This window comes from Dendrobates tinctorius, unplaced genomic scaffold (genome assembly GCF_039654945.1).
Source record: "Dendrobates tinctorius isolate UK_male_01 unplaced genomic scaffold, ASM3965494v1 ptg000351l, whole genome shotgun sequence".
Taxonomy (NCBI): Eukaryota; Metazoa; Chordata; class Amphibia; order Anura; family Dendrobatidae; genus Dendrobates; species Dendrobates tinctorius.
Genome location: NW_027362017.1, coordinates 2,985,576 through 3,012,238, shown reverse-complemented (window position 1 = coordinate 3,012,238; position 26,663 = coordinate 2,985,576). Strand labels below are relative to the sequence as shown.

The following is a 26,663-nucleotide window of genomic DNA, read 5'->3' as shown; positions in this document are numbered from 1 at the left end:
CAGTGGCACCTGATATCAACAGTGAAGCAACAACAATTAGCAACTGATGATGTGGTGGGCACACGTAAGTCCAGGGGTGAGGTCGCCTCCAGTTCTGTGGACGAGACTGAGCCCCTTGTGCCTGATGAGGCGGAGGTCAAAATGCCACCCCCTGTTGTCACTGGTCCCACAGGAGTGAATGTGGTGGGAGGTGTGGATGAGGAAATTTCTTTGTCTAGTGGTGTGGTTGCTGGTTTGGTGGAGGGAAAGGGGGTTATGAAGGTGGGTAATAGTGGTGTTGATGTGGTCACTGGTCCGGTTGCCCCCCTGGTGGTGGCAGAACCCATCAGGAGTTATGCTACTGTCACCTCCGGGGGAAATAGGGCATCCTCCTCGTCTCCGGGCTCTGGGGACGGCATGTTGCAGCGGCGTCTCCTGGAGGCTCTAAAGAAGGGGGAGAGATCACTAATGGTAGAGGGTCGACAGGTTGATCTATCCTTCTGGATAGAGAGGCATGGCCACGGGGCCTTCCGAGAGCAAAATGGAGGAAATACAGTGTGGTCCCTCCCTTCAGCCGGGCAAGGTAGGGTGCGTAGGAATGTAGTCCGTCTTCGGTGGAGGGGCAGTGATGCATGTCCTCTAAGGTTGTGGCGCTCCTCCCTATTCCACACCTGAGTTTGATGTCAGCTTTGTTCGGCCAGAGGGGCTTGATCTCTTCTGGTCGAATTATGAGTTGGCAAAAAATGAGCCCGGCTGGTGAGACTTCGCCATCCAGGCGGTGTCTCACCAAAATCAAGTCAAGAACGTGACTGTGATGACTTGTAACGAGTTGCTTTCTTGTTATGACATCATGACGTGGCTTGGCCGATATGTAGAAGTGGTGGAGATGCCAAAGAAAAACCATGATGAGTATGGTATCTGGTCAGGCGCCTGGATGTTTATGGTAAAACTTAAGCGTTCAGGTGGTACGGTTGCCCACATTCCATCATCTGCCTTCCTTGGTAGGGATCGTATCCAGGTCTTCTACCAGGGGCAACCGAAGCTCTGTCACAAGTGCGGTGACCCCACACACTTCAGTGCAAACTGCACTGTGCAGAAATGTGCATTGTGTGGGGATATCGGCCATCTTGCTGCATCTTGTGTGTAGATTAAGAGCCACCAGTGTGGTGACTTAGGTCACCCATTCAGCCGTTGTCCTCGCTCCTTCGCAAATGCAGTCGTGACCCCAATGGAAAAAGCTGTGAGGCTGATTCTGCTGGGGAAGGGACTAGCAGGGGTGAGGGAGCTCAGGGGCCAAGGAGGAAAAGCAATAAGAAGATGCCTGCCCAGCTGAGGCGTCTAGACAAGCGCAGACAGGAGATGGAGCTGGGCGAGCCCCTGGCTACTGAGGTGACCCCTGTCCTGGATGCCAGTCTTGCTGCTGATGCCCCGAGGGATGATGAGTTGGATGAGGAGGTCAGGAGGATCCACAGGTGTCACATAATGCCTTGCCCTGTGTGATGCGACTAGCAGGTCGGTAACTAAAACGACAAGACAAACAAGGGAACACCAGGGACACAGTTACAACGGTGGGCCCTACAATAGGGAATGGGGACGTGGACACCTCCTGCACTCCCCTGAGGCTGTGTCCCTGAACACTCCTCACGTTCCCTATACAAGTTCTTTCAACCTGTCGCCAACCAGGATACTTAGTCCCTCACTAGCCCTGCACCTATCCATTGCTAGGGAACTGGCTAGTGCGTACACCCGTCCCACCGCTGTACTAATATAACATTAGGGAAAATAACAGACAGGGAAAACAAACAAATTAGCTTTCTCTGTTGCCAATGCTCCTGAGGCAACAATGTACGGCACCAGGATACAGCTTCCAACTGCACAGCTGAATCACCAAGCTCTAGATGAGCTGCAAAGCACTGCTTCCAATAGCTCCTCTCTCCTCCAAGGTTGGTTAGGAAATGACCAGTATCACCAACAGTGATCCAGAACACCTGACACCCTTTTATAGGAAGGAGGGGAGGGTTAACACCTGCTGGCTAATTTACACATGTAGTAACCCCAGCGGCCACCGGGGGCAACCCATTAGCAGCAACCAAGGTTGTAATAACCCCAGTGGCCACCGGGGGCAAAACCCATTAGCAGCCACTAAGGTTGTAATAATACCGGCGGCCACCGGGGGCAAAAACTAACATTAAGCCAGAGGCTTGAAGGAAAAAAAAGGTTATATGTGAGCCCAGATCTGCCACAGATCCAAACATGGGTTGTGACAACAGGGAGGAAACTGCCACTGCCTCCGGATCCTCCCATTATGAACGCATGGATGAGGATAATAGGCAGTGGCTAGAGGACAAGCGTAAGCTCGGCACCAAAAAGAAGAGAAAGAAGTTAGATAAAACATCTTCTCATGCTTTGACCAAGGTACCTAAGGAAGGAAAAACTGACTCCCCTCTGTCTTTCTTACCAGTTCCAAGCCCTTGAGAACATCTCTTCCTCTGAGGAGCAAGCTAAGGGTGAGGTTCCGGCTTCGGCGGAGCTTACAGGGGGTGCCGAGTCTCCTTCTTCTGGGAATGTAAGGTCCTTGGAGGGAGGGACAGGCCCAGAGTCCGGAGACGAGGACGACAAAAAGAAAAACACGTGGGAATGGACACCTCTGTGTCGTTAAAGAGGGAGAAGGATTCCTCCTCTGAGGCGGAGGATAAGGGGAGTGGGAAGAAAAAAGCCATCTAACTCAATCACCAATGATGGTGGTACCCAGTCCGTTGATGCTGGCTTTCATTAATGTCGCCAGCATAAATTCAAATACAGCCAGATTTGTGGCCTTTGATTTTCTCAGTCATGTTGAAGCTGACATTTTCTTTTTGCAAGAGACCAGACTGCGAAATATGGCAGACGTGTTTAAAGCCAAGAGTTAGTGGAGACTCGGGCCCTCCTATTGGTCTCTTGCAGCCGAGCCGTATAGTGGAGTGGCGGTCCTTTTTACCGCACCGGTGGAATGCCGATGGGTTATTGAGATAGAAATGGGGAGGTGCCTGATCTTAGATGTCGTCATGAAGGGACAAGAGCTCCGGCTTATTAACATCTATGGTCCCCAATCTAAATGGGACCGGAAGTGTCTCTTTAAGAGGATCAAGCCCTACCTTTTTACAAGTCGGCAGGTTGTCTTTGGAGGGGACTTCAATACTGTCAAGAAACCCCGAGATAGTGGAGGTTCCAGAGACAAGCTGACTTATGATAGCGTCGCCCTTAATTGTATAGCTAGTGAGGCTCGCCTGGTGAATGTCCACATTCGGCACACCCCAGACCACGAGGGCTTCACCTATCATAGAGGTAACTGTAGGTCCAGAATAGATAGGTTTTATTTAAAGGAGGAAGCTGTCTCTTCAGCAGTGTCTGTTGTTGAGGTGGAGTTCTCTGACAACTGTTTAATTTTGTTTTCTCTGAATGTTACAGTAACCCTCCGGATGGGAAGAGGCTTTTGGAGGTTCAATTCATCTCTCTTGGAAGAAGCAGACATAAGACAGTCCTTTGAGGATTTTCTTCAGAGCCAGGTACCCTTACTGGATCTTTGTAGAAGTATGTCAGAGTAGAGGGAGATGTTCAAGAAAAGGGTGGCGAGATTTTTCATCCATGGGAAACTGTGTGTGAGAGACAATCTGAAGTGTAGGAGCTCTGCGGACAGGAACTGTCTGTCCTCGGGAGCATTTTGGTACCGTGCTGGAACGCATAGACCATTTCCTGCTTCATTGTTCCTTCAACACAGAGGTGTACAACAGGGTGGACGCCTCCATCTGGTCTCGGCTGGCCGGTCTCTCCTATGCGGAATGGGCCTATTGAGCATTCGGAGACTTTGGTGGCTGGGACCACTGCACCTTATTTCTAGTTAGTGCAGTGGTTAGGTATCACATGTGGAATGCATGGTGCTTAGTATCGACTCAACGGAAAATCCTCCCAGTGGACGATGTGTTTAGGATCATACTCGGTGACCTGGTGAAGGTGCGCTCTCTGGAGTATGAGAGACTGGGCACACGTAGGGCCGCTCTCCTCTGGATGGGCTTTTCTTTTAGTGTGCCCTAGTCTGGTTATCTCCTTTGCTGGTGGTGGGCTGCTGCTGACACTGTAGATTTTTGTTTTGTGATCGGTATACAGTGATGTAGGGCTGCAGGCGCCGAACTTGGGCTTTGTGATTTGTGGGTATTGCTTGTTTCTGTATATATTGTATATAGGGATATAGATTTGGGTGTAGATGTTAGGTCGGGTGGTGGGAAAAGGGGGGAGGTGGGTTTATCTTGTGGGACACTGGGGTGTTTGGGAAAACACTGGCACTGCCTGATTCTGCCTATGGACATTGGACATGGACTGAGGCATGAGACGCAGGACCAGCTCTCAGGTCAGTGTGGGGGTTGGGAATGGTGGGCTTGAGCGTGGGGTAGTGGTTAGTTTAGTCTTGTTTATATTTCTATAAGTTTGTTGGTACCTTATTTAAAATTAAAAAAAAAAAAAATTAAAAAAAAATTATGTATATACGTAGTTTTTTTTTTGCTATTGTTTATTTTATTTAAAATTTTAACAGTAAAGTAACTGAATACCCCTCTGTATGTATGTCGCCCACTCAGGCAGTAGCGCTACCTAAAACCCTTTTCCCTTGCGGACAGTGAACAGCAGCGTGTGGTGTATTGCAGTCAGCTCCTGGGGGTGATCGTAGACAGTATATGGTGTCCAGTGAAGCTTTATCATCTGTATAATGGCTATAGAATCAGGAGTTCTGTATAATGCAGATTGTCTCTGTGTCTATTGTCTATGGTACAATGTACAATAATGGGAATATCTTGCCCTTATCTCATATGTTTATGAGCCCCAATAACCGTGATTCTACCATATTGGGAATATATTGCTCATATCACTCACCCAGAAGGTTGGTCCCAAAGATCAGTCCTCACTCCCCATATCAGGTAGTCGCGCCCTTTTTTCAGATCTAACGCCTTGCGGCACTTTACGTGGCTAACAAAATTCTTCTGTTTGTTCAGAACATTTACGTCTGTTCCTATTAACGAGATGAAACATGGAAAATAAAACATTGACACATTGGAGGCAAGTGTATGTACGACGAATGCCATAGATTTACCTTATGGGTGAGATGAGCCCGTGGGCCCTAAAGCAAAATTCCCTGCAAGGCCCCCAACTTCTATAGACGCTTTGCTCTGCTAATTAGTTGGGGTCCAAAGATTTGGGTAACTGCTGATCACACACTCATAATTGGGGCATCTAAAGCCCCCCCATATATAGTAGCTCAACGACATCCGAACCTGCCGTCAGTGGGCTTGGCTGATAGTCTAAAGTGTACGGGGGCTTCCCGATAATCCCTCAAGAATTGATATCAGGACAGATAGGGATATAGCATGTCCAATTTCAGTCTGACGACCCTTTTATGTTCTCGCTAAGATAAGCTGCCGACAGAAAAACCTGTCAGTGGCTCTTTATTAACCAACAAGAACAAACAATTCTGTGTATGGCAGAGTAAGGAGAGAATCTGTCTGCTATCTATTCCTTATGTAGCACTGCTATGTATAGTACAAACAATCAGACAATTACAGCTTCAAGTCCCCTAAGGGGACTATTAAATACAGTAAAAAGTGAAAAACGACATAAAGAGGCGTTTCACCCTAAGAGGGCCATGATTAAGCCCTCTTAGGGTGAAACGCGTAGGAGATTGCTCCCCTTCATACGCCTCTTTATGTCGTTTTTACCTGATGGTAAGAAGATTTTATATTCTCAATAAAGCAATTATTATTTTATCTCCTGGAGACGCTGGAAAAATCCTTCTTTATGTTGTGCAAAACTTCAAATCATCCCCTTTTTGCCCCATTGAAAACAAAACAATTAAAAAAAACATTAAAACTTCACATAATTGTTATTGCTGCATTTGTAATAGACCGATCTATCACAATATAAAATAATTTAATCCAATACACAAAAAATAAACTTTTATATTGCCCCAGATCCTGAAAATTGAAAACGTTACGAGTCTTGGAAAATGGCGACATAAGCAAATTTTTTTTATGAATTTCCAATTTTTTTTCCACCACTTTAATAAAAAAAAAAAGCTATACATGTTTGGTATCTATATAAATGCAATGACCTGGAGAATCTTAATGGCAGGTCAGTTTTACTGTTTAGTGAACATGATAAATTAATTGCACTTTTTTACATTTAGAACACACTTGATTTTTTTTCTTGCTTTTCAGTGCATTACAAATGATGTCATTCAAGAGTACAACTTGTCCTGCAACAAACAAACCCTCATATGGCTATGAGGACAGAAAGATAAAAATGTTATGACTCTTGAAAACAGGAAATGAAAAAATGAAAGGAAAAAAAGTGAAAATCTCTGAGGAGTGAAGGTGTTAAACGAAAGAAAGAAAACACTTTTCTAATGAAAAATGCCTACGCAACCTTTTGGAAGTGCACTGAGCAGCAGGGTGGTTTGTTGGTAAAGGGAAAAAAAAATCTCTTTTAAATCTCCTGCCTGAGCGAGTGTGACCTGAGTGTAAATGCGAACTGTGGTAAGTGTGTGACTTGTGATTCAGTGACTTTGGATTCAGGGAGTTTCCAAGGGAGGTATTACTGAATTGCTGTTATATTTTATTAATACTTTTTATTAATTTTTACTTATCTTTTCTGTTTTGTGCAATCCCCATTAGGAATGTGCTCCACCATTGTTAATGCCATCCAGTGCACGTCTTGCCACATGTATGCAGTCCTTGACCAGCCGGTCGAGGGTGCATACTGCTGTGCGAGATATGAGCACGTTGTGCATTTGGAAGTCCAGATACTGGATCTAAATGTGCAGCTGGCAAAACTGAGATCCATAGACAATATGGAAAGGAGTCTTCTGCTCACTGAGCAGACGCTCAATGGGATAGATGAGGGGGGATGCTAGGTTGGAGCTGCAGGACAGTGAAGCAGCTAGCTGGGTGACAGTTAGAAGGCGGGGTAGAGGGAAGAGCATTAGGAAGGCTAGTCCTGATCTGGCACACGCCAATAAGTTTGCTAAGTTGGCAGATGAGGGGAGTGTCAGTGCAGGAGTAGCACTGCTGCAGCAAGGCATGTCCTCTGAAAGCCGGAGGAGTGTCTGCTCCATTAAGGGGGGAAATAGGAGAGCAGGGCAGGCCAGACAGGTGCTGGTAGTGGGGGACTCAATTATTAGGGGAACAGATAGGGCAATCTGTCACAAAGACAGGGATCGTCGAATGGTGTGCTGCCTACCTGGCGCTCGAGTCCTACACATCGATGATCGGGTTGACAGATTACTGTGAGGGGCTGGTGAGGATCCAGCGGTCATGGTGCACATTGGCACAAATCACAAAGTTAGAGGTAGGTGGAAGGTCCTTAAAGATGATTTCAGGGAATTAGGCTGCAAGCTTAAAGCAAGGACCTCCAAGGTGGTATTTTCGGAAAAACTTCCTGTACCACGTGCCATGCCAGAGAGGCAATGGGAGATTAGGGAGATTAATAAGTGGCTCAAGAATTGGTGTAGGAAGGAGGGGTTTGGGTTCCTGGAGAACTGGGCCGACTTCTCAGTTGGCTACAGGTTCTACGCTAGGGATGGGCTGCACCTCAATGGGGAGGGTGCAGCTGTGCTGGGGGAGAAAATGGCTAGACGGTAGGAGTGTTTAAACTAGGGACTGGGGGGAAGGGTGTTCCTTTTATAAGAGGGGAAGACAGTGCAGATAGAGACCTGGGCACAAATAATGAAATTGGGGGTGGGGGTTGCATGGGGGGTGGGGTTAGAACAGTTAATAATTTAAGAAAGAATAGAGGTACAGAGAGATACATAAAGTACATGCATATGGGTCGCCCTCCCAGGGCTGTGGGGTACTCAGTACCGGGCCCGATGAGCTTCAATGGGAGATGTCACGGCAGCTGGGACCCGGCCTGTGGCCCTGGGTGCCCATTGTAAAAGGAGTTGTTGCAGTGTGCGTATGGTGATGAAAGTTTATAAGTGATTCGTGACGCCACCTGTGGTGTTCGGCAATGGAGATGTAAGCCGACGCTGCAGACAGATCCTCTGGGACAGATGGTGTGGCGCAGCAATGATGATATAGCCCTCTACAGGCAGGGCTGTATTCCCAGAGCAGAGTAGGTGAAGTGACAGGTAGATGGTGTAGTGTCAGGCGCAAGGGATGTAGCAGTGCTGGGCAGGTTGGCGCAGGAATAAGTGGAGGACACCAGGGCATGTAGTTCCAAAGCTTTACTCACAGTCTGTTGCAGGTACAGGTGCCCGCATCAGTGCCGTGTCCTCTGGGTCAGGAGCTCAGCCAACTTCCAGGCAAGATGAAGTACTCCTTTCCAACACTCCGCCAACATATGTGCCTTTTCTGAACGTCTCCTTCTTATTGCGCCTTTGAATGAAGTACTCCTAGTACTGAGTTATACTGGAGTTCCTACTGTCAGATGTTCCTATGAACTCTACTTGTAAGGCAGACAGCTGTAGCCTGCTTCAGGGACTCCTTGCTACTAAGTCCCGGCTCACTATTATGTTGCTGTTGTGCCCCCAAGTCTTAGGTGGGAATAAAGTGGTCACTACTTCTATTCCTCCGGTGTCTGCTGCAGGACCATTAGTATCCGTATAACCTTGGGGACCGGACCCCGGCCTTGCGCTGTGAACTTGGGAAGGGTTCTCTCTTCCAACCCTGTTCCTTAGTTCCTCTATTCTCCTTACGTTCCGTGCTAATCCTTCTTCCCAATGGAGAATCAAGCTTCCTTTCTCTGTCTCTTTCCTGTGCCAGCAGACCCAGATCACTGTGGCCTGCTGCAGCACTTCCTTCTTCCATCCTTCTCCCGGGGATCTTCTCTGTCTCACACTCTGTCCTTCTACATCCTCACTCACTGACTGAATGAATGACTGAACGACTCACTCAACTCTTCCCGCTCTTTTATGTAAACTAAACTCCACCCACCTCCCAGCACGTTTCGTGTTCCAAGCAGGGAACCACCAAGGGGTGCTTTGCTATACTCCAAGCAGGGAGCCTATGAAGGTGCTTTGCTACACTACTTTGTGGTGTGGGGTGCAGGTGCTGGAGTGTGGTCAGGTGACTCCACCTTACCTGGATAGTGGGATACCACACCTCAGGAGGAGGTGCAGTACCTCTGTGGCGACTGAACCCTCAGGGGCGCCACATATACTAATGCCAGAAGCCTCGCCAACAAAATGGAGGAATTGCAGTTAATGTTGTTGGAACATAATTATGACATGGTGGGGATATCTGAGACATGGCTGGACGAGAGCCACGACTGGGCGGTTAATTTACAGGGCTATAGTCTGATCAGAAATGACCGTACAAATAAGCGAGGGGGAGGCATGTGTTTATATGTAAAATCATGAATCTAATGAAAATGTAGAGTCCCTGTGGGTGGAGATAAGGGGAGGGGGAAAAAATAATAAATCACTAATAGGGGTTTGTTATAAGTCTCCAAAAATAATGGAAGCAACAGAGAATATCCTCATAAAGCAAATAGATGAAGCTGCGACTCAAGGAGAAGTCATTATTATGGGGGACTTCAACTACCCTGAAATACATTGGGGAACCGAAACCTGCAGTTCCAGCAAAGGCAATGGGTTTCTGACAACTATGAGAGACAATTACCTTTCACAATTGGTTCAGGACCCAACAAGAGGGGGGGCACTGCTAGACCTAATATTAACCAACAGGCCAGACCGCATATCAAATGTAAGGGTTGAGGGTCACTTGGGTAATAGGGATCACAAATTAATAAGTTATCAGGTGTCCTTTAATAAGATGTGTAGTAGAGGGGTTACAAGGACACTAAACTTCAGGAAGGCAAATTTCCAACGGATGAGAGATGATCTTGGTGCAATTAACTGGGACGATATCCTGAGACATAAAAATACACAAAGAAAATGGGAGACTTTTTTACCATCCTGAATAGGACCTGTGCACAATATATACCGTATGGGAATAAACATGCTAGAAATAGGAGGAAACCACTATGGCTAAATAGAGCTGTAAGGGGTGCAATAAGAGATAAAAATAAAGCATTTAGAGAATTAAAGCAAGTAGGTAGTGATGAGGCATTAAATAAATACAGAAAATTTAAATAAAATCTGTAAAAAGCAAATCAAGACAGCAAAGACTGAGACAGAGAGACTCATTGCCAGAGAAAGTAAAAATAAACCCAAAATATGCCTTAACTACATAAATACTAAGAAGCTAAAACATGATAGTGTTGGTCCCCTTAAAAATAGACTAGGTGAAATGGTGGATGGAGATGAGGAAAAAGCCAAAATGTTAAATGACTTTTTTTCAACAGTATTTACACAGGAAAATCCCATGATGGATAACATGATCAGGGATAAAAAGTCTCCATTAAATGTCACCTGCTTAACCCAGCAGGAAGTACGGCGGCGTCTAAAAATCACTAAAATTGACAAATCTCCGGGCCCGGATGAGATACACCCCCGAGTACTGCAGGAATTAAGCACAGTCATAGATAGACTATTATTTTTAATCTTTAAAGATTCCATAATAACAGGGTTTGTGCCACAGGACTGGCGTATGGCAAATGTGGTGCCAATATTCAAAAAGGGGACAAAAACTGAACTTGGAAATTATAGGCCAGTAAGTTTAACCTCAACTGTATGTAAAATCCTGGAGGGTTTTCTAAGAGATACTATACTGGAGTATCTGAAGAAGAATAACCTCATGACCCAATATCAACATGGGTTTACAAGAGACCGTTCCTGTCAGACTAATCTGATAAACTTTTATGAAGAGGTAAGTTCCGGACTGGACCAAGGGAATGCAGTGGACGTGGTGTACATGGATTTTTCAAAAGCTTTTGATACGGTGCCACACAAAATGTTGATACATAAAATGAGAACAATGGGGATAGGGGAAAATATGTGTAAGTGGGTTAAGAGCTGGCTCAGGGATAGGAAACAAAGGGTGGTTACTAATGGAGCACACTGGGACTAGGTCACGGTTAGCAGTGGGGTACCACCGGGGTCAGTATTGGGCCCGCTTCTTTGTAACATTTATTAATGATCTTGCAGGGGGCATAGAGAGTATAATTTCAATATTTGCAGATGACACTAAACTCTGCAGGGTAATCAATACAGAAGAGGACAATTTTGTATTGCAGGAGGATTTATCTAAACTAGAAGCTTGGGCTGATAAATGGCAAATGAGCTTTAATGGGGATAAATGTAAGGTCATGCACTTGGGTAGAACGAACAAGATGTATAATTATGTGCTTAATTTTAAAACACTGGGCAAAACTGTCACTGAAAAAGACCTGGGTGTATGGGTGGACGACAAACTCACATTTAGTGGCCAGTGTCAGGCAGCTGCTGCAAAGGCAAATAAAATAATGGGATGCATTAATAGAGGCATAGATGCTCATGAGGAGAACATAATTTTACCTCTATATAAGTCACTAGTGCGACCACACTTAGAATACTGTGTACAGTTCTGGTCTCCGGTGTATAAGAAAGACATAGCTGAACTGGAGCGGGTGCAGAGAAGAGCGACCAAGGTTATTAGGGAACTGGGGTGTCTGCAATACCAAGACAGGTTATTACACTTGGGGTTATTTAGTTTGGAGAATCGAAGGCTTAGGGGTGATCTTATTACAATGTATAAATATATGCGGGGACAGTACAAAGACCTTTCTAATGATCTTTTTACTCTTAGACCTGTGACGGGGACAAGGGGGCACCCTCTACATCTGGAGGAAAGAAGGTTTAAGCATACTCACAGATTCTTTACTGTAAGAGCAGTGAGACTATGGAACTCTGCCATATGATGTTGTAATGAGTGATTCCCTACTAAAATTTAAGAAGGGACTGGATGCCTTTCTTGAAAAGTATAATGTAACAGGGTATATACACTAGTTTCCTTAATATTGCCTTGATCCAGGGAGCTAGTCTGATTGCCGTATGTGGAGTCAGGAAGGAATTTTTTTCCCCAATGTGAAGCTTACTGTTTGCCACATGGGTTTTTTTTGCCTTCCTCTGGATCAACATGTTAGGGCAGGTTAGGATAGGATATGGGTTGAACTAGATGGACTTAAAGTCTTCCTTCAACCTTAATAACTATATGTGTATGGTTAACAGCTGGAAATTAGTACAGGATGACATAGTACCGGGTTTTGACCACAAGATGGAGACAGGGAGCAGTGAGAAAAGGACTCAACAGCAGGCTTTAGGCTATAGAAACTGTATAGTCATGGTGGGTGGAGTTACAGGACTGGGAAGGGGATATCCAGAAGGAGGAGATATAAGGAAGGAGAGTTCAAGGGGTAGGGAAGACACCCAGGAGGAAGAGAGACGTGAGAAGACCTCAGGAGAGGATGGACAAAGGAGAAACTCAGGAGGGACAGAGGAGAAACAGAGACAGTTACTTGGAGAGGGGGGTGGCCCTGAGAGGACTGCCGCAGGAGAGGACGGCAGTGACTAACGGAAGGTTTGGGTACCGGACGGCTTTAAGCCAAAGAGTGAGTAAGTGTACAGCAGACAGACTTAGCCAGAGGGAAGCGCTGTGGCCATGGGCCTTACGACAGCCACAGTGAAGGAACCCGGAGAAGCTTTGCCAATAGTAACAGCAGGAAGTGACGGCTACACGGGCCTAGGGGCAGAAGCTGTCGTGCATGTCGTGGAGGTCAGGAGAACACCCAATAAAGTTGGCACCTTATTGAACAGATTCCTGTGTCTGTCTCCAGTCTGTCTCGCAGCCGAAAGGGACCACCCCCCCCCCCAGTTGGCCCATGTACTACACAATGAACTGGGTAATACAATTATCAGGGTTTTTTTCCCCACAAAAAAAAAAAATCACTATAAAATGAGTTAGAAAATAGACAACAGTGCTAGAATTTCTGCATCTTATTCATTCCACCTCCCAAAAAACACAGAAAAAGTGTCCAAAATGTCATGTTCGAAAATGGTAAAGTGTCAACTCTTTCCATCTAAAAAATTGGAAGCTCTAGTAACAGAAAAATACAAATTTCTATTTGTCAGATTAAAAAGTAAAAAAAAAGATATTTGTTAAAAAGTATTTTTCATATAAAAAAGTAGAATTGTTGCCATAATCGGTCTAACCCAAAGAATAAAGGTAAAGAAATAAAAGAACAATAATAATGCTTAATATTTACCTTCCTTAATGACGCTGATTATCGTCATCACGTAATTATCATAGTTATCATTCTCTTGTATTTCGTCCAGGCGCGTCTTGTAAACTATAGCAGGAAATAACATAAAAAAGGTATAATGGATGGATTAGTGAGCGTCTGGCATTTATTCCAACAAGTAGCCAACGGGTGACGGCCAACAGAGAAACCAAGGTGAACTGCATTGATGTGTGTACTCAGAAGTGTGTGCTCCTCACCATAGTCCACTCCCGATGCACATGCTCTCTCATATCGTCCTTGAGCATCTATTTGCCCTTCCAGCTGTTGCTTCAAGAAACAATTCTCTAAAAGACAAAATACAATAAAAAAAATAATAATTTCATGATGTTTCAAAGTCAAACAACAAAAATTAGATTTTTGTCTACCTCAAAGCCCACCCATCCTGTGCTCCGGAATCCCTTTCATCAATCAGTGCAAGTATTTTTGCTATAATCTCAGTACTTTGTGTTGTTCTAAGTTTTTGTGGAGAATTCCTTTAATTTGTTTATCAAGGGGATTAAGTATTGACCACAGAGAGTGACTACAAATATTGCCCCTTTCCTGAATGATGGCTATTCTTTGGATCAATGGTGAGCCTAGTGATTAGGTCGTCATTGCTTGAAGTTAACACTAGAGATGGGTGAATCCAAACAGTAAAGTTTGGTGTCCATACCGAACACCTACTATTCGAGCACGGACCCCAAACACGTATTTCTGCAGGAAGTCCGTGTTACTGTTCAGGATCGCCACCCTGAACACCGGGTGTTTCTTGCACTGTCATCTGCATGATAGCGCGAGAAACATCTTTTGGTCTGATCGGTGGTAAGATTATTACCACCGGTCAAAGCGCTGTGGCTCTCACACTGTTAAATGACAAGTTTAAAAAGTTTACCTCCAGTCACAGAAGCGTCATCTGATAGGAGTACTACTCCCACCAGCCTATGCCTGCTGACGCTGACAACAGCAAGAGCAGATGGCAGCTGATGGGAGTATTCATCAGCTGATGCCTAAGCTATAAATAAACAAATTTAAAAACCCTCGTGAGTTCCCCTGTATTTTTGATAACCAGCCTTGAAAAATTCACAGCTGCGGGCTGCAACTCTCAGCTGTCAGCTTTAGCATGGCTCGTTATCAAGAATAGAGGAGTCCCCATGTGTTTATTATAATTATTTAAATAAATAAAAAAATGTGGGGTTCCCCAATTTTTGACAACCAGCCAAGCTAAAACAGACAGCTGGGGGCTGGTATTCTCAGGCTGGTAAGGGGCCATGGATATAGCCCCCCCCCCAGCCTAAAACTAACAGTCCACAGCCGACCTAGAAAGGGCGCATCTATTAGATGTGCCAATTCTGGCTCTTTGTCCGGTTCTTCCCATTTGCCCTGCGAAAATTCACAGGCAATGTCCATCCAATGTGATGATGTGAATATACCTCACTTATGGTAAGTAGAATTTTAGTTTCTTAAACCTTTGCTTCTGTTGTAGCTTATTTTGTACATTAGCTGTTTGGGAACTTACCCTCCGCACACCGACACACATCATTTTGACAGATCTTGCCCAATAACTTGCTGTTCTTATCCACATGGTAAAATTTAGTGCAGCGATTTTCTACAAAGGTGAGAAAAGTAAAATATGAATTAATATACATATATAACACTCACATATCAGCAATTGTCTGTTTGCCTTCTTCAACCTCATGTTCTTTCTTTAGCTGGCAGTGAAATTTTCTTTTCTGAAATTGAGCTTCTTATGTCTCTTTTTATACAGTAAGTGACCTGAACTTCCTAATATTTCTCAGTTTGTGGCACTGCATTAACTCCAGAGCAGCCCTCCGTCTGTTTTGTTCTTGTACAGTACTTGATTGCAATCTTTCCTTCTCTCCATATACCCAATCTCTCGCATGCTCTTGTCCATTGCACCTTAAAAACAATACAAGAAACTGCCCTTCTCTTACCATAACAACAAAAACTCATTGATCGGATTCATTCTCATCCTGATTGTTGTAAGGTACGTCTAATCAGTCTTCCCCTTTGTATACTCTCTCCTCTCCAATCTGAGTCAGATCTCTGTTAAGACGCTACACTGATGCCTCCTCTTGTGCTTTTTCTAACATAGCTGCCCATCCGCTACAGAATACACTTGAGACATATCACTCTCAACAACAAAGCTCTAAGCAGTTCTGCCCCACCTTACGTCTCCACCGTTATCTCTGTCTACCTTCTTAACTGTGCTCTTTATTCTGCTAAAGATCTAAATCCAACATTCTTCATAGTCCTAAATCTTCTATTTCAATCTACAAGACTTTTCTTGTGCTGCACCAGCTTTCCGGTATGCACTACCCAAAACACTTAGGTTAATTAACAATGTCTAAAGTTTTAAAGGGAACCTGACAATGGACACATGCTGCTTTAACCACAGGCAACCTGTATCATACACCGGCTGTATGTTTTCAGTCATCTATATATTTGATAGGAAAACATACTTTAAAAACCAGCTGGTGAATACTAGTCGAAAAGGCCGGTCCCCTGTGGCTTCTCACCATCTGCTGATGATGACTGACTCTCTTTATGAATGTACATAGAGAGTGATTAGTCACTCAAGGGAGCTCGCGGAGAGAAGCTGCTACGGATTCGTCTTTTAGACTTGTCTTCAATGTGGCTTGGTCATTTTAAACCATGATTTTCACCGAAACATTGTAGATTCAAACATGCATGGCTGAAGCTTATACAGGCTAAGGCTACTTTCACACTTGCGTTTTTTTGCGCTGCACACCGTGCGCAGTGCAAACGCACATAAAAACGCATCATGCGCTTTTGTGCGTTTTTTGCGTCTTTGCGCGCGTTTTTAAAAAAAAACGCATGCTTTTTTTGCGCACGTCACCATGCGCACGTCACCGTCACATTACCATGCGCACGTCAGCGCACCCATAGACTATAATGGGTGGTTAGGTGAAAAAAAAACACATTGCGCGCGCATGCACTTTTTTGGGATAAGTCGGACGCACAAAAAATACAACAGGATGCATTTTGTGCGCCCGAGCGCACACTACAAAAAAACGCATGCGCATACAAACGCGTACAAATACATGTAATGCGCAGCCATGTAAAGAATAGGAAAAAAAAACACATGCTTTTTTTGCGCAAAAAAAAGCGCAAAAAAACGCAAGTGTGAAACCAGCCTTATACAGCGTGCAGAGACGGAGCGGCTGCGTGAGGGACTTACTGATATCGGCAGGCATGCAAGGTAACGAGCGCCACATAGAGCAGTGCAGCGCAGACGTCCGGGTGTCGGCTGACACACAGAGGAGCGCACGCTGAGCGGAGCCATGCAGAGCAGCTATTTAGGTGACGGCGGCTGCTCAGAGAGACGCGTGCCGAGTTGAACTTTGTGGAGAGCTTTATCCTTTTGCTCCACAGTTATATGCACTAGGGGCTCAGTGGGCAAAACCAGAGACCTCCCGCTGCTGCCAGAAGTAGGATCGTGTATAGGGCGGGAACGCCTGAAGACACCACGTCGACCGTCACCAGTGTTCCATTACCCTCTGGACCTCCAGCAAGTGACGAGTTGTGAAGCCATGATAAGTGAAACTGTTAAAAGACTGTCTACTTAACCACTCGTTATAACGTTTAACTGCTGCATTTCCTTTTTTCTTGTTATATCCCTGCGAGGAGATCCTTACTGTTAGGAGATTTAATAGAGTTAAACTCTGTTCTGCAGCATTTGTGTTACTGCATCCCAGTAAGTACCTGGTTATTACATTTGGTGTAGTTGGCAGGATGCAGTCTGCGGACACAGATGCTGCAGACCAGTCCGCTATGGGTACCCCCAGGTCCAGTTTACCGTTAGGGGCAATGCTAAGTAACCTCCCGAAGTTCACGGGAGATAACATGATGCTGTGGGATTGGACTGAACGGGTTAAGAGCATGCTGCAAATGCACTCCATGACTCCTGCGTTACAGGCGGAGATAGTGTTAATGGCACTGGACTGTGAGGCTTGATGTTCCGCACTCCACACGAGCGGGATACGTTGGACAAGGTAATGCAGGTTTTGGAGGAGATGCACCGGGAGAGAGTTGGAGAGTTGCGAATGCATTTATTTGGTCGCATTCAGTGAGAGGAAGAGACAGTTATGCAATATATCAATGCGTTGCAAGAGGTGCATGTGCACATTACCAAAAGGGAACATGTGGAAACTATGGGAGTGGGGCCTCCTGACAGAATTTTGAGGGATCAGTTTATGTTGGGTCTTAGGGATGCTCCGCTGAAACAGGCATTGCGAGAACACTTGCGTGATAGCCCACGTATGACCTTCTTAGAGGTGGAACGGAAGCTTGCGTAAGAGAGCAGGAGCAGGGGTTGGTGGCCCTAGTAGGGATGGTCCGTAGCAATGGAGTACCTACCCTGCCTGCAGCGGAGCCGGAGTGGGCTCAAGAGATCCAGAAAGAGATACAAGAGATGCGGAAAGAATGGTCCAGTCTCAGGAGAGACCCTGTTCTGACTTAAGAGCCACAGAGAGAAGTCCCCTCAATCAAAGACGGAAGTGATACTGGATCTCGGCTTACTACTGGGCCCCATCAGGGAGTGAGAACCCTTAATGCCGAAGAAGGACTGATATGTTTCAATTGTGGGAAGACAGGACATTATGTTTGAGGCTGTGTGAGTCAGAGACGGCTCCCACCAAGGCAGCCGTTAAACTAGTGGACTAGGGGATGCAGCCTGGAGCTGGAGAGGCAGAAGAAGGAGGAAGGAAGTCCTGAAAATATAGCTTCTGTGAGCCCTACAGTCTGGGCAGAGGTGAATGGGTGGGCTGTTCACTGTCTGATCAACACCGGGTCACAAGTGGCTACTCTGCCGGAAGTCTACTTCAGTCGACACTTTCCAGAGGTCTTATGGCCAGAGTGGGGACCCGTAATAAGATTAACAGCGACCAACCAGTTGTCCATTCCAGTTGCAGGAGCGGTCTGGATGGAGATTAAAGTATGTGGGAAGGATGAAGGCCGTAAGGGGGTCGTGTTGGTGATAGGAGATGCCGGTCGTGGACCCGTAATGACTCTGGGAATGAATATGCTGAAGCAAATGGGACAAATTTTAATTAGTGAGCCTCAGGAACCTTTCTTAAACCAATGGAGAATACAAGCCCCTCAACGGAAGATGTTCCAGAAGCTAATTCAAGCAGCTCAAGCCCAGGAAACGTCAGGAGAAGGAAAAGTCTTTGGGAAAGTGATGGTACTGGCGGCTGCAAAAATTACCTTACCGCCTAGCCAGACAGTGTTCACATTGCCAATGTGAGCATGTACTCCTCTGGAAGGGGCGGAAGTGCAAATCGAGCCAACGGCAGTGGATCAAATACCCCTTGTATTGCTCATCGCTCAGACCCTAGCCACAGTTCGAGACGGCAATGTTGCAGTGCAGTGTGTCAATTTGGGGACCGAAAGTCTCACCCTTCTACCTAAGAGCGAAGTGGCCTAAATCCTGGGCATGCCGGAGAAGTTAATGCCACCCGAAGTAGTTCAACTGGCCGTTGGAAGTGCATTGAGCAGCAAGGTGGTGTACTGGTAAAAGGGGAAAAAAAAAACAAAAAAAAAAACTCTTTTAAATCTTCTTCCTGAGCGAGTGTGAACGAGCTGAGTGTGACCTGAGTGTAAGTGCGAACCTTGAAATTCAGTGACTTTAGATTCAGAGAGTTTCCAAGGGAGGTCTTACTGAATTGCTGTTATAGTAATACTTTTTTTTTTTTTATTTATTTTTGCTTATCTTATTGTCTGGTGCAATCCCCATTAGGATGTGCTCCACTATTGCCAATGCAATCCAGTGCACGTCTTGCCGCATGTATGCAGTCCTTGACCAGCCGGTCGAGGGTGCATACTGCTGTGCGAGATGTGAGCACGTTGTGCATTTGGAAGCCCAGATACTGGATCTAAATGTGCAGCTGGCAACACTGAGATCCATAGACAATATGGAAAGGAGTCTTCTGCTCACTGAGCAGACGCTCAATGGGATAGATGAGGGGGGGATGCTAGGTTGGAGCTGCAGGACAGTGAAGCAGCTAGCTGGGTGACAGTTAGAAGGCGGGGTAGAGGGAAGAGCACCAGGGAGGCTAGTCCTGATCTGGCACACCCCAATAAGTTTGCAAAGTTGGCAGATGAGGGGAGTGTTAGTGCAGGAGTAGCACTACTGCAGCAAGGCATGTCCTCTGAAAGCCGGAGGAGTGTCTGCTCCAGTAAGGGGGAAATAGGAGAGCAGGGCAGGCCAGACAGGTTCTGGTAGTGGGAGACTCAATTATTAGGGGAACAGATAGGGCAATCTGTCACAAAGACAGGGATCGTCGAACGGTGTGCTGCCTACCTGGCGCTCGAGTCCGACACATCGCTGATCGGGTTGACAGATTACTGGGAGGGGCTGGTGAGGATCCAGCGGTCATGGTGCACATTGGCACAAATGACAAAGTTAGAGGTAGGTGGAAGGTCCTTAAAGATGATTTCAGGGAATTAGGCTGTAAGCTTAAAGCAAGGACCTCCAAGGTGGTATTTTCGGAAATACTTCCTGTACCACGTGCCACGCCAGAGAGGCAACGGGAGATTAGGGAGGTTAATAAGTGGCTCAGGAATTGGTGTAGGAAGGAGGGATTTGGGTTCCTGCAGAACTGGGCCGACTTCTCAGTTGGCTACAGGTTCTACGCTAGGGACGGGCTGCACCTCAATGGGGAGGGTGCAGCTGTGCTGGGGGAGAAAATGGCTAGAAGGTTGGAGGAGTGTTTAAACTAGGGACGGGGGGGAGGGTATTCCTTTTATAGGAGGGGAAGACAGTGCAGATAGAGACCTGGGCACAAATAATGACATTGGGGGTGGGGGTGGCATGGGGGGTGGGGTTAGAACAGTTAATAATTTAAGAAAGAATAGAGGTACAGAGAGATACATAAAGTGCATGTATACTAATGCCAGAAGTCTCGCCAACAAAATGGAGGAATTGGAGTTAATGTTGTTGGAACATAATTATGACATGGTGGGGATATCTGAGACATGGCTGGATGAGAGCCATGACCGGGGGATAATTTACAGGGCTATAGTCTGTTCAGAAATGACCGTACAAATAAGCGAGGGGGAGGCGTATGTTTATATGTAAAATCATCCTTAAAACCCATCCTTCGTGATAATATATATGAATCTAATGAAAATGTAGAGTCCCTGTGGGTAGAGATAAGGGGAGGGGGGAAAAATAATAAATTACTGATAGGGGTTTGTTATAAATCTCCAAAAATAATGGAAGCTACAGAGAATATCCTCATAAAGCAAATAGATGAAGCAGCGACTCAAGGAGAAGTCATTATTATGGGGGACTTCAACTACCCTGAAATACATTGGGGAACCGAAACCTGCAGTTCCAGCAAAGGTAATAGGTTTTTGACTACTATGAGAGACAATTACCTTTCACAACTGGTTCAGGACCCAACAAGAGGGGGGGCACTGCTAGACCTAATATTATCCAACAGGCCAGACCGCATATCAAATGTAAGGGTTGGGGGTCACTTGGGTAATAGTGATCACAAATTAATAAGTTTTCATGTATCCTTTAATAAGATGTGTAGTAGAGGGGTTACAAGGACACTAAACTTCAGGAAAGCAAATTTCCAACGGATGAGAGATGATCTTGGTGCAATTAACTGGGACGATATCCTGAGACATAAAAATACACAAAGAAAATGGGAGATGTTTATTAGCGTCCTGAATAGGATCTGTGCACAATATATACCGTATGGGAATAAACATGCGAGAAATAGGAGGAAACCACTATGGCTAAATACAGCTGTAAGGGGCGCAATAAGAGATAAAAATAAAGCATTTAGAGAATTATAGCAAGTAGGTAGTGATGAGGCATTAAATAAATACAGAAGATTAAATAAATTCTGTAAAAAGCAAATCAAGACAGCAAAGATTGAGACAGAGAGACTCATTGCCAGAGAAAGTAAAAATAATCCCAAAATATTCTTTAACTACATAAATAGTAAGAAGCTAAAAAATGATAGTGTTGGTCCCCTTAAAAATAGTCTGGGTGAAATGGTGGATGAGGATGAGGAAAAAGCCAATATGCTAAATGACTTTTTTTCAACAGTATTTACACAAGAAAATCCCATGATGGATAACATGATCAGGGATAAAATTCTCCATTAAATGTCACCTGCTTAACCCAGCAGGAAGTACGGCGGCGTCTACAAATCACTAAAATTGACAAATCCCCGGGCCCGGATGGGATACACCCCCGAGTACTGCAGGAATTAAGCACAGTCATTGATAGACCACTATTTTTAATCTTTAAAGATTCCATAATAACAGGGTCTGTGCCACAGGACTGGCGTATAGCAAATGTGGTGCCAATATTCAAAAAGGGGACAAAAACTGAACTTGGAAATTATAGGCCTGTAAGTTTAACCTCAACTGTGGGTAAAATCCTGGAGGGTTTTCTAAGAGATACTATACTGGAGTATCTGGAGAAGAATAACCTTATGACCCAATATCAACATGGGTTTACAAGAGACCGTTCCTGTCAGACTAATCTGATAAGCTTTTATGAAGAGGTAAGTTCCGGACTGGACCAAGGGAATGCAGTGGACGTGGTGTACATGGACTTTTCAAAAGCTTTTGATACGGTGCCACACAAAAGGTTGATACATAAAATGAGAACAATGGGGATAGGGGAAAATATGTGTAGGTGGGTTAAGAGCTGGCTCAGGGATAGGAAACAAAGGGTGGTTATTAATGGAGCACACTCGGACTGGGTCACGGTTAGCAGTGGGGTACCAAAGGGGTCAGTTTTGGGCCCGCTTCTTTTTAACATATTTATTAATGACCTTGTAGGGGGCATAGAGAGTAGAATTTCAATATTTGCAGATGACACTAAACTCTGCAGGGTAATTAATACAGAGGAGGACAATTTTATATTACAGGAGGATTTATGTAAACTAGAAGCTTGGGCTGATAAATGGCAAATGAGCTTTAATGGGGATAAATGTAAGGTCATACACTTGGGTAGAACGAACAAGTTGTATAATTATGTGCTTAATTGTAAAACACTGGGCAAAACAGTCACTGAAAAAGACCTGGGTGTATGGGTGGACGACACACTCACATTTAGTGGCCAGAGTCAAGCAGCTGCTGCAAAGGCAAATAAAATAATGGGATGCATTAAAAGAGGCATAGATGCTCATGAGGAGAACATAATTTTACCTCTATATAAGTCACTAGTGCGACCACACTTAGAATACTGTGTACAGTTCTGGTCTCCGGTGTATAAGAAAGACATAGCTGAACTGGAGCGGGTGCAGAGAAGAGCGACCAAGGTTATTAGGGAACTAGGGAGTCTGCAATACCAAGACAGGTTATTACACTTGGGGTTATTTAGTTTGGAGAATCGAAGGCTTAGGGGTGATCTTATTACAATGTATAAATATATGTGGGGACAATACAAAGACCTTTCTAATGATCTTTTTACTCTTAGACCTGTGACGGGGACAAGGGGGCATCCTCTACGTCTGGAGGAAAGAAGGTTTAAGCATACTCACAGACGCGGATTCTTTACTGTAAGATCAGTGAGTCTATGGAACTCTCTGCCATGTGATGTTGTAATGAGTGATTCACTACTAAAATTTAAGAAGGGACTGGATGCCTTTCTTGAAAAGTATAATATTACAGGGTATATACACTAGTCTCCTTAATATTGCGTTGATCCAGGGAGCTAGTCTGATTGCCGTATGTGGAGTCGGGAAGGAATTTTTTTCCCCAATGTGAAGCTTACTGTTGCCACATGGGGTTTTTTTGCCTTCCTCTGGATCAACATGTTAGGGCAAGTTAGGATAGGATATGGGTTGAACTAGATGGACTTAAAGTCTCCCTTCAACCTTAATTACTATGTTACTATGTTACTATGTATGTTGTGCAAGGGGATCCCTGGACTCTAGCATTTACAGCCACACCGGAGTCTTCGTCTGGTAGAAAAAGAGAGGGTCGTAGAATTTTAGAGTGGATGTGGGCAGAACTGAAGGGACTATCACCTCAACAAGTCCAGCAATTAGAGGAGCTACTGGAGCGCTATCAGGAGGTCTCTACCCGCCTTGAAGATGACTTTGTTGCACTCAGACCACCACTCATGAAATTCCTACTGGGAATGCCGCACCAGTCCCAGAGAGAGACCGTCAAATAGCTCCCCAGATGTACAAAGAGGTGAAGAAAATGCTGGCTCACATGCTGCAAAGTGGATTGATACGGGAGAGTCAGAGTCCGTGGACGGCCCCCATTGTGCTGGTTTGGAAAAAGGATGGGACTCTGCGGTTCTGTGTCGATTATAGACAGCTGAACGCTTGCACAGTGCGAGACTCTTATCCGTTGTCCCGAATTGAGAAATCCCTCTCTGCCCTGGGACGGGCAAAGTATTTTTCCACCCTGGATCTGGCTAGTGGGTACTGCCAGGTGCCAATGGCAGAACACGACCGGCCAAAAACAGTATTTGTATTGCCCATTGTATTTGACACGTGCCCAATTGAACTTTGCGGAGAGCTTTATCCTTTTGCCCTGCAGTTATATGGACTAGGGGCTTAGCGGGCAAAACTGGAAATAGGATCATGTATAGGGCGGGAATGCCAGAAGATGCCACGTTGACCGCCACCGGCGTTTCTCTACCCTCGGGACCTCCAACAAGTGACGAGCTGTGAAGCCACAATAAGTGAAACTGTTAACAAGAGACTTTCTACTTAACCACTAGTTATAACGTATAATTGTTGCATTTCCTTTTTGGCTGTTACCTCTCTGCGAGGAGATCCTTACTGTTAAACGGAACCTGTCACCATATTTTTGCCCTACTAGATAAAAATATAATTTAATTGAGTGTCAGCTATGCATTCCACAACTACTTCTGATATCCCCTGACTCCCCATGTATCACCCATAAAAACCTTTTTTTATTTGTCCCGTGTTGTATGTTAATCTGTTTGGTCTGGTCCGATGGGCATTGCCTCTGTTCCGTCACTCCACCCTTCCTCGACTTGCTGTACACATTCTTTGCTGTGAAGATCGCAGATTGCGTACATATTGTGCACGTGCGCATTGAATTGTGACCTGCTGCAAGTCTAGCAGAGCTCAGAATGCTGAGCTGTGTATAACCCCACCCACACCACTTATTGTATATTTATAGAAAGCTAATGCTAATCAGTGCTGGAGGACTGGTTGGTCTAGGAAGCATGAGACACCTAGTCCTCTCATGATAATCTCCTGCTAATAAAACGCTGATTATAACGAAGCCTCAAAACATTGCCTAGTAAGTGACACATCCCTGGAATCAGGCTGTCTTTCCTTTCATCATAGTGCTATCATATTACTTATCAAAAACCGGCTGTCAGTTTCTCTTTAAAACCAGGTCTCTTCTTTCAACAGCTTCCCACACACACTCCATGCACCTCGTAACACCTCATATTAGAGTAGCAAGTCATTTCGACGTTGGCAGCCATTTTCCTGAGGACCAGGCAAGGGGGTGAAATAATTATACTCAATTAGCCATTTTCCTGCCTGTCCAGTTCTATCCGGTCTCTTTTCTGTCCTCTTTGGGCATCTTCACTCTGCTCTGGGGTTTTTGTGGCCGAGTAAGCTTCTGACAATGTGAGCTATGATGTCGGAGACCCGCTCAGCACCAGAATCCTTGGCAAAGCGTGAAAATACCCAAAGAGAATGTTGTGCTGAAGCAAAGAGGCTGAACATAGCCAAGGGCCAGAAAAGGGGCTCCAAAAGTAGCCAGACAGGTAAGCCCAAATGTGAGCAGTAATTTTCTTGTTTAGCACCCTGTGTATTATGCTCTGGGGTCTGTACAGACTTGGACACTGTATAGGCCACTTTTTATGTCTTTTTTGTAATTCCCATTTTGTCACAGATCGTAAGCTCTTACGAGCGGGACTCTCGATCCTCGTATAAATTGTTGAATATTATTTTCTCTGTAATGTGTCCTATGGATTGTAACTACGTAAATAGGGATATTGTTTTTATTAGATCAAAGTCTTCTTCGTCACCTACCAGGGGTGTAATAGTCATAGACAGTGACAGATGCCGGTTGAATGAGGCCAACTTTAAAGATCTGTTTGGCAGTGAACTTGATGCATTCTTCTCGTTTATGTGAAATCTGTCCAAAATGAGAGACGAAAAGTCAGTAGATCATTGAGCAACGATTGAAAATCAACTGACATCGAGTTCTTTTTCCTGATGAATACGACATGCAAAATATTTTATAGGATCATCACTGACTTGAACAAGTAGTTTTAATATCTCATTGTCTCCAGAAGATCTAGAAAGTATATTCTGCATGAAACGTAAAACTGTCCACAGACAATTCTGACCATGTACAATAATAATGGAAGGTGTGTTGAAATACTGGCCCACTTTCAAAATTTGAAGACCCATAAGGAATAGAACCCTAGCTCCAGGTGACTGGCACTAAATGCGGCTTCAGATTGTCTTCTGCTCTACCTTTGGGGCCATTATTGTTTAATGCTTCTCATTCATGATAGTTGTTAGTCCTTTGGCGAACTAGTCTGACCCCGAATGTCAATATTCTTTTGTATTGTACAAGCACCTGAACCTTTGAGTGTTTTCAAGTGTTTTACATTTGTGATTTTGCAATGGTAGGTGAATTTTCTCAATTGTGAAGATCATCCACCTAATAACATCTCATGGTGAAGTAATCATCCCCAATACATGGTCCCATCACTAAACTTCTACTCAAGTATTGAGAATTTCATCTATATTTTGAAGACTGTGTAAAAATATCTGATGTCTATTTCCAAGATCTCTTTAAGTGGTCAGATAAGAATTTGGATTCCCGATTATCGGGTTGTAGAAACAAGTCATTGATCAGCTGCTGAACAAGAAAATCTCTTGACCATTGGCTTATTGGACTATTTACGCCCACATGAAAATGACCATTGACTGCATGCATGCTGTATGGGCACAGAATGACAGTCTTGGCCTTATACAGCTTGCATTGGCTTGTGTGAACATTCCTCTACATGAGCGCCAATCTAGTTAATCAGTGCATGTTTACGTGTAAGGATGTGACAGAGGCCTTCATATGCTTCCCTTTCTTTGGACATTGTTTACATTTTATGTATGCGGTCCCAGAGCGTTTATAAGTATTAATGTGTTTATGTACTGCAATGTGAATGTACTGTATGTGTTACTGTATTTACAGAATTAGGGACAGAATAGAAGGTAGTATAGGACAATAGTGGGATTAGAATAGAGAGGGAAAACTAGAGATAGGTAATAAAAGTATTAGCCTAGGTTTAGTTAGCATAGGGGTTTTCCAGTTGGGAGGAGTTTACAGAGTAGTGTAGTGCAGAGCAATAGGGTTTAGGGCTGGGAGTTCCTGGTTAAAGTTAGTTGAGCTGCAGCAGTGAACAGGGACAGTCTGACAGACGTGGGGATAAGGTTGCTTCGGCAAGAAGGGGCCCCAGGCTGAGTGGCTTGCAGGAGGTC

At 44.9% G+C, this 26,663-nt stretch overlaps 1 protein-coding gene across 1 annotated transcript in view; it reads right to left on the bottom strand.

Annotated features, from left to right (window-relative positions):
• The window catches only part of C3 (complement C3), an 89,253-nt gene that overhangs the window by 5,857 nt on the left and 56,733 nt on the right, over positions 1 to 26,663 (bottom strand). Inside the window, exons 36-40 of the mRNA XM_073562453.1 lie at positions 25,206 to 25,311; positions 14,675 to 14,764; positions 13,377 to 13,463; positions 13,144 to 13,227; positions 4,882 to 5,017 (exon numbers count right to left, since the gene is read on the bottom strand). Coding sequence (XP_073418554.1) covers positions 4,882 to 5,017; positions 13,144 to 13,227; positions 13,377 to 13,463; positions 14,675 to 14,764; positions 25,206 to 25,311 — 503 coding nt within the window. The remainder of the gene's footprint in view (positions 1 to 4,881; positions 5,018 to 13,143; positions 13,228 to 13,376; positions 13,464 to 14,674; positions 14,765 to 25,205; positions 25,312 to 26,663) is intronic.